At 21.8% G+C, this 9629-nt stretch overlaps 2 protein-coding genes across 2 annotated transcripts; one reads left to right on the top strand and one right to left on the bottom strand.

The window, feature by feature from the left end:
* Nucleotides 1–4309: 4309 nt before the first annotated feature.
* On the top strand, nt 4310–6673 carry PBANKA_0910200 (protein phosphatase PPM2; the record flags this gene model as incomplete). The annotated part of the gene is made up of 1 exon (XM_034564680.1): nt 4310–6673. The coding sequence occupies one exon, from the start codon at nt 4310–4312 to the stop codon at nt 6671–6673; it is 2364 nt and encodes a 787-aa protein (XP_034421453.1).
* Nucleotides 6674–7766: 1093 nt separating this feature from the next.
* On the bottom strand, nt 7767–9624 carry PBANKA_0910100 (beta-catenin-like protein 1, putative; the record flags this gene model as incomplete). The annotated part of the gene is made up of 3 exons (XM_034564679.1): nt 7767–7867; nt 7976–9383; nt 9565–9624. 3 exons carry the CDS (start codon nt 9622–9624, stop codon nt 7767–7769), a joined length of 1569 nt encoding a protein of 522 aa, XP_034421452.1.
* Nucleotides 9625–9629: the final 5 nt, after the last annotated feature.

Genomic DNA, 9629 nt, shown 5'->3' with positions numbered 1-9629 from the left:
AATTGATATACGCTGTAGATTTTCTGAAAATGTATATATTATATGCGCACGAATATGTGCTTGCACACAAACTATTTAATACAAGATTGTTTTTATAAAAAAAAAACAAGAGTGCATACAAAACTATACATAAAACAAACACAGACATCACTCCTTTAGAGGGTTGGACTTAAAAATTGTAATCATTTTATAATAAAACAAATAAAAAGAAATAATTTGTATGTATAATAATACTTATAACTATATATTAAGCATCAAATCATATTCAATAATACATGTTAATTCTAAGAATGAGAAAGATATAATTTAAAAAAAAACTCATTTCTTTATGCATCATAAATATATCTAAATATGTGTGCTGGGTGTGTGTGATATATTTGTGACAATTATACGTAATTTACATAAACTTAATAAAAGGGCATTTTTTATTAAATAAAATACATAAAATAAATAAATAAATATAAGAATAAAATACATCAAAAAATAAGAAATATATTACTTCAAAAGTTACTGTAATATAATGTGTGAGTAAAAACATTTAATTTGGATACATATGAAATCGGCAAAATATACACAAAAAATGGAAATTAGGATAATAATAAAAATAATAAGTTTTTAAATTTTATGTATATCAATAAATAATATTTCTTTGAAATAAATATTTGATTATATAATTTTTTATAAAACAGGCATACATATATGTAATAATATATTTATGTATGGATATCACGCATACATACCATAATGCAATTATGTTTTTATTTAAATCTTATACATGTACTTTTTTATTATTTCTCATTTAATCGTTATGCAAATATTGAAAAATAATATGGAAATAAATAAAGTTAAATTAAAGAATAACAAAATTGTGGTTATATACATACTTTTGTTTTTCATGGAAAATAATATACACATTGAAAAAGAGAGTATATTACTCATATTTTTATCCAAGTTAACATTTATATAAATTTCAAAAGGTCTGCACAATTATTGAATGCTTTCTGAATAATAATTTATAAGAATAAATTACAACAAATTGTTAAAAACAATTTAACAAATCTTCTATCTTATTTTATACTAATTTTTTAACTGTATTGTAAAGAAGATAATGTGCATACACTATTGTAAGAATATATTTATATTCCTAAAAATCCCACAAAATAAATTAAAAAATACATACATGTGTATACAAATTTCAGCATAATATAATAATATTTCTGTGTTTTATTAATACAAAAATATATTTTTACTTTCCTTATAAAATGAATAACTTCAAATATAAATTTAGGAAGCAAAATGTAGCACACATATATGTGTGTATAGTAAAACTACCGTGGTTTAGTAGTGATTAAATTGATGAGCTTATTTAGATTTAATTGATATTCTTATTATGATATGTTGCGTTGCTTTAATGGAATAAATATGCCCAGCTATTGCATAAAATAAAAACTCAATCGTATTATTAATACAATGTTCTAACTATTTATTTACTTATAAATATTTCCTAAAATAAAAATTGCTACATATGGATAACGTAAAAATTACAACACATTTTTATTATTCTATAATAAATGAATAAATTTGTCCCTCTACATCTTTAGCTTTATAAGAAATATATATATCCAACCATCGTTAGAGAAAACTATATAATAGGGAAGACATAAGGGGGAAAACAAGAAATAGATAAGAGTAAAAATAGTATATGTATATATATGGGTTAGCAAATACATGATGGAAAAAATAACCTATGATATAAGTATTAATTTTAGTCTATACATGGGTGAACAATACCTATAATATGATTTACTTTTATCATAAATGATGGTCACACAAAAAGCATATAAATATTGTATTCACCTTATGAATTATATATCACAAAATAAAACAATTTGATATTTACGAAAAAATATTTTAATATAATTTCCATTTTTTTTAAGAGTTTATGGTCAATATAAAAAAAAGAAAAAGAATGGGAATATATGTGCATAGAATTATGACTAATCATTTAAAAGCGAACAAATTATAATAGAACATTTTTGCTATATTTTTATACGTATTTGGGGATTTTCTAAAATTATAGAACGAAAAAATGTGAAATACATTTTGCTCGCATTTCAATTAATCGCTAATAACTATAATAGAAATGTGAAAAGGAAATACAAATATTCTAAGTCACACATTACATATTCTTTATTGTGTCAACATATGTATATATATATTCATAACATTTTTGGAGTTTTATTTTTATAAAATATGAAAAATATATCTCTACAAAACCCTTTGGATAAAGATTTTCGGTATAATATTAAAATGTATAATGGTCCAAATGTTTATTTTATAAAACCAGGATTACCGCTGTATTTTTTGTATTACCATATAATAAATAAAATTTTGAATTATTTATATATTTAATTCAAAGAATAAAAAAAATATAAAATTCCTATTAAAAAAATGCATAATTTAACTTTTCATGCTATTTAGTTTAAATAGGGTTAATGTAATTGTATGCAATATAGTTATCCTGAAAAAAGTGTGTAACATTAAGCTTCAAATCGCTTATGGACTAAATATACAATGTCAAATTTGATTAAAAATCTCTATATTGTGAATATATATGCAAATATTTATAACGAGTCATTATGATAAAAAGGCATTATAAAACAAAAGAAAAAATAAACGTTTAAGTATCTATATTCAAAAATATATATTAATGTGTTTTATGGGGAAAATATAAATATTTAATTTTACATTAATATAAAGGGAAAACAGTAATAATAATTTTGCAAAAATTGTACATTATTCTTATGTCTATAATTTAATAGCAATATGAAAAAAAATGTATGAATGTATTCCTTATTAATTATGAACTTAAAAAAAACGAAAAAACAAAAATAAGATTAAGCTTCCATTTTAATATATGTGGAGATGTTTATCTTAATTTTTTACTACTTTGCTTATTTATGTGCGTTTATATATATATATATATATATATATGGAAAACCTTTTTGAGTATATTATTAAATATAATATATTTTATATTAAAGTTTATAATTTTTTGTAATTTATATTATACCATAAAAAGTATTAAGTAAAATATTAATAATACAAAGCTAAAACATAATTTATTTGAATAATTCGAAAAGCATAATAAAATTTTTATTTTATTGTTTTTTTTTGTATTTTTTCACGTACACAGGATAAACCATAAAAAAATATCTGCATTGCTTATATCCATATATAATATAATAGCGACATACTCGTACAATAATAATAATTATGAAGTGCGTGTGTTATCCTAAAAATTATATGAATATTAATTAATTTACATATTTTTTATTACATAATTTTTTTTTTATATATTAAATAAAATTGTATAATTTTACAAGTTACAATATACTAAAAAATAATAAGAAAATTTATGAGGCAATATGGAATATTATTATTTAATGTGTTGCTCTTGATGTACATTTTGCAATTAACATAGGGCATTTTAATCTATATATAATATTTATATTCTTAAGATTTACAATAGCTTTTGAAAATTATACTTAAAATATTGTATATTAATCATTATATATTTATAATTTTTTTTCTATATAATTATGTATAGCAGTGGAAAGAGGATGGTATCATGAATATGTATATTTGCACATTTTCACATTTTTTGTAGCTTTTACAATTGATGCTTAATTATAATTAATTATATTTTATTTTTTTTTCACAAAAAACGCAAAAAATCTATAAAAATTAGCAATAATATTTTGTTTGAAAACAAAATATAATATTGTATTTATTGAAGAATATAGCAATTTTTATAAAAGAAATAAATGTTATCTCGACATTTTTGAAGTTGTAAAGGAAAATAAGAAAGGTAAAATGAAATATAATAATATGAATAGAAATATATATATATATATATAATTTCTATCTGCATACATTATATATGCATTGTAATTTATGCTACAAATTTAGCTCGTATTATATATATGTTTATGAATGTACGATAATATAACGAACAAAAAACATATCGTTGTATCCATTTTAAAATATGCATGTTGATGGACAAATACGTCCTACAATATTTTTTGCGTATATTTTGTTTAAAATGTAAATATATACATATATATTCATTTATATAAAGAAAATTCACAAACCCATATATTGTTTATTGAAAATAACGTATATTTGTGAAATCACGATTCAGCCCCAAATGAAGAAATTATAATTGGTCTTTGCGCATATATATTGCCTTTAAGATAATTATTAAATATATTTTCAATTTTTTTTCTGTTGATGTGAATTTTAATAGATGGGAGCATATTTATCAGCACCGAAAACGAATAAAGAGTCCATGGATGGAGGGAACTTAGAAATAGATCCAAGTAGATACGGGTTATCGTGTATGCAAGGATGGCGAAAGAATATGGAAGATAGCCACATATGTTATAATAATATAAAAGTAAACGAAATAGAAGAAGTTATTTCTATTTACGGTGTTTTTGATGGGCATGGTGGTCCTAATGTTTCAAAATGGATTTCATATAATTTTTATAGAATATTTGTAAAAAGCATAAAGGAAGCTAGCGATGAAATGAAAAAAGACAATTTAGATAAATCAGAAAATTATAAATTAAAGCTTATTAAATTAACACTTGAAAAGACGTTCTTAAAATTAGACGAAGAAATGCTTTTAACAGAAAATCAAGAAAAACTAAAAAAATATAATGCATCAGCACAAGAAACTGAAGAATCTGATACAAAAGAAAATTATCTATATTCTATTTTAAATGATATAATATCAAAAAATATTAGTATTAAAGCAGTCGAAAAAGATGGAAAGAGATGCTTACAAGTCGTTTATAATAAGGAAGGAAATCCTGTTGAAGAAGGAAATGTAGAAACTCCATCAACGTCATTAATAGAAGATGATTATAATAATAAATCAGAAGAATTATATGATGAAGATGATAGCATATTAAAAGATAATATGAATGGTGATGGGAAAGAATTAGAAATAAAAGATACTGATAGTGGAAAAAAAAATGATACAACTACAGGGGAAGTGAACATTAATGATAATATAAAGGGAATAAAATTAGAAAAAGATGAAAAAATCGAAGATTCAGATAATACTAATAAAGAGAAAAATGATTTAGAAAATAAATGCAAAAGTGAGGTAAACTCTGTAGATACTGATACATCGACTTGGGGTCAAGATATTAAAAATAAAATTAAAGAAGATAATAATGGAAGCACCGAAATTAATACTAAAAGGCTAAAGAAGGATATGGATAATGAAACAGACAATAATATTAAAGAGGAAGGTACTATCAATAATAATAATCATAACAATAAAACTGAAAATGTAAAACCATCAGCATTAACTTATGATAATTTGAAATCCTTAGGAGAAATGACAGAACCAGAAGATAAACTTAAAGGAAACTATAATAATACAAATGATGTTATAAATGACATATTAGATTCATGTGACGATGATAACTCATTAGATTTATATGGAAAAGATAATATAGGTGAAGGTTTTTCATATAATGAAACAATAACAAATGTAATTGATAATAATATAAATAATAGCAATAATAATGAGAATAATAATAATGAAAATAATAATAATGAAAATAATAATAGTGAAAATAATAATAGTGAAAATAATGAAGCAAATGACAATAATGATTTATATTCCCCTGATGAATTAAGATTATTTGAAAATTATTATTCAAATGATTATGAAGATAATATAGCATATAGTTGTGGGTCAACAGCTATAGTAGCCGTTATATTAAAAGGTTATTTAATTGTAGCTAATGCGGGGGATTCAAGAGCCATAATATGCTTTAATGGTAATTCATTAGGCATGTCAACTGATCACAAACCACATTTACAAGCAGAAGAAGCTCGAATTAAAAAAGCAGGTGGATATATATCAAATGGTAGAGTCGATGGAAATTTAAATTTAACTAGAGCTATTGGAGATTTACATTATAAAAGAGATCCATTTTTGTCCCAAAAAGATCAAAAAATTTCTGCATTCCCTGAAGTTACTTGTGTAACATTAACTCCTGATGATGAATTTTTATTTCTTGCATGTGATGGAATTTGGGATTGTAAAGATGGCCAAGATGTTGTTGGTTTTGTTAAAGCACGGTTAGAAAAATTTGAAGAATTATCTGATAACTCTGCAGATTTAGGAGGTAACCAAAACACAAATTCAGAACATATAAATTCAAATAATAATACTACTAATAATGAAAATAGCACTTTAAAAGATGAATCTAATACATCAAATAGTGCCGAAAACGGACAAATTTCAAACTCATATGATAAAAATATTAAAAATAATAATTCTAATATTGAGAATGAAGACAATTCTAATGAAAATCAAAATAAATTTAATGAAAATAGCGATACCTGTTTTGAAAAAGATACTAATGATAAATATGATGATTCACCTATTATTGAAAGAAAGAAATATGATAAATTTAATAAATTGTCGCAAATATGTGAAGAATTATGTGACGATTGTTTGTCTAATAATTATAAAGAAAATGATGGAATTGGATGTGATAACATGACATGTTTAATAGTACAATATAATCCATTATATAAGATGCATACTGAGAAAAAATTTTTAAATATTGATGATATAGAATAATTAAGGATTAGAAAATAGTTCAAAAGATACAAAAGTATCATGCACATATCGAGCTAATATACATATAAAAGATATATAATTTTGAATATCTTTATTTCTATATTGTTTGCAAATATAAATTCATGCATTATGATTAGCAAAACGATTATATATATCAAATAAATTTGTTAAATTAAATTTCTTATAATGAGAAACAATAAAACATATATAATTTATATAAAAATCATACTAAAATATATATTGTGTATATTTTTTCTATTAATTTTTCCCTTTTTTTATCATTATTTAAGACGAAAAAAAATGAAAATTTAAATTATGGGAATACTTTTCATACTAATTTTTTTTTAATATATACATACGTTTTATTATATATTTCTCTCATATATTGTACTACATACAGACAAATATATGCATATATACAACTCTCCTCGGTGTATTTATCTTTATATATATTTTTTAAGGTATTATTATTTTTCATAATATAATATATTGCTTGTGATATCATTATAATAGCATTTTTATAGTATTCACAATTTATGTGGTTATATATGTAAGGAATTATTCATACATATAATAATGTACTGTAGTACATATACATGCATACTTACATGCAATATATGAGTATACTACTTTGTTGGAACACGAATATATTTAGTTATATTTCGAAAGTATGCTGTTATTGTGTTGTGATATTATACAATAAATATTAATTATATGACAATTTCATCATATATATTTTATTACAACACAAATATTTTATCATCCAACTATTTTATTAATAACTATATTGTATTTTATAACTTAATTTAATTGTCAATATATAATAAAATTTTTACATTATTCCCACTAATAATCGTTTTTGTAAATAGAAATAATTATATAAATACAATATGTGTATGTACACATGTGACAATTCAATGAATACATAATTTCCATTTATAATAAATCAATATGTCTATCAGTGTTTATTAAATCGATAATATAATGGAATATTTAATTTTCAAGAAATTTATAAAAATGGTAAAAGGGTTTAGAAGTACCCATATTTTACTAAAAAAAGATCAAACTATGTAGCATTAATAACATAGCTCTTTTATGTAAACAAATTTGACTCCTTTGATGAAGTTAGGAAAAATGTCAGCATATTTTTTAATTTTTCATTTAATTCGTCATCATCTATACATTCCTGAAAATCTGAAAAATAGTAAATAAATCATATAATATTTTTATTAATATTAGGAGGACAAGAAAAACATAAAATAAATGTATACTTAAAGCTATATTGAGAGTCAACAAGCTTACCTAATATATTTTCGTATATGGATTGAATGTCTATGTTCCGTGTGTATAAATGGATAAATATATTATTAGAAATATATGAATTGTTCATAAAAAAAAGCGTTATTAAGATTACATCCGTTAACTGATATGTAAGATATCCTTTATCACACAATTCTATGTATTCAAGATTTTTCTTGCAATCATCATCAATTTGTATGTTCAATTTTTGTAGGTTTTTGTTTATTAGTAATTTATCTTTTTCTTTTTTTTTTTCATTAATAATTATATCAGAGTATTTTTGCCTGATTTCTAATAACCGAATTATTTTTTCGCATTTTTTTTCGCCAAATTTATTTAAAACTCTTCCAAGGGATGTACCAGTGCAATATATGCATAAGTTGGAAATTATTGTAATAATATTTTCTTCAAACTCTAGTGTATTAGTTTTACTCTTGTTCAATGTTCTTAACATAAATAAACAAAACAGGTATTTTAAACCACTTAATTCTACAAATTTATTACATATATCTTTGCTAGTAAGTACAATAGCAAAAATTTTTAAAGAAGGGAAACATAAAAATTTTCTTTCACTAAGTAACTTCAACATTAATTCTAAGCCATTAGAGCTTTCAAATATTTTTTTATTTTCGTTTAATAATAATAAATTTCCTAAGGCTTGAAAACAATTAAGTAATATTTCTTTTTTATTAATATTAGGGGGATCTTTATCCTTATACTTTGAAATATATTTTAAAATAAAATTAAAAATAGAAATAGTATAATAAAAATCATTGTAGACATTTTGAGCAAATTGATTAATTCTTAAAATAAGTAAAACTAATATTTCACTTGCATATAATGAATTTTGATCATCACTTTTTATTTCATTATTAATTCTTTTTAATAAAAAAAATAACAATTTAGAATTAGTTAATAGATCATTTTGTAAATTGTTTTCAAGTTCAAAAATGTTTTCAAAAATATTCAAAATCGATGAAATAGCATTGTAATATTCTTCACTTTCTTCTTCATTAATTTTATCTAAAGTATTTATGATAAAATGGCTTAGCTTATTTTTGTTTAAGTAATCTATTAACATTAAATTTACACTTTTATTTAATTCGTATATATTTGAAGGATTCGTTATTTCTTTAATTATATCAATAACTTCAATAACTATGTCATTATTAGGATGGTCCAATAAATTAATAATGTCGCCAAAAATATCATTTTCAATCATACTTTTATATAAATTTGTGCATACACTTAAATTTTTTATATTAACTAATATTTCATCTAAATCAACTTCACTAGCTACCCATTTTTCTGGTTTATCTGGGTGTTCAATTCTGTCTCGTTCATTATTATTTTTTTTTTTTTTTAAAACCGTAGCTAGTTTTTTTATGCTGTCTTCGTCTACGCATTCAACCTATACATAAAAAGGAAAATGGAGATAATAGCAAATAATAATTTTAATAAAAATAAAGACCTTATAAAAATTACATATACATAGTTAATATATTAGCATATGAATAATATATAGTATACTTCGTAAAGAATTGTAAAATATTTAACTGTTCAAATGTACATAATATATATATTCTCCTTACATTTTCAGCTTGTTTAAGAATTTCGTCAATGTCAATCTCATCTTCATCGCTAAGATCCATGCCAA

The sequence above is a fragment of the Plasmodium berghei genome, assembly GCF_900002375.2.
Source record: "Plasmodium berghei ANKA genome assembly, chromosome: 9".
Lineage (NCBI taxonomy): Eukaryota > Apicomplexa > Aconoidasida > Haemosporida > Plasmodiidae > Plasmodium > Plasmodium berghei.
Note: the sequence above shows the minus strand (reverse complement) of the source record. Positions and strands in the feature narration are given on the sequence as shown.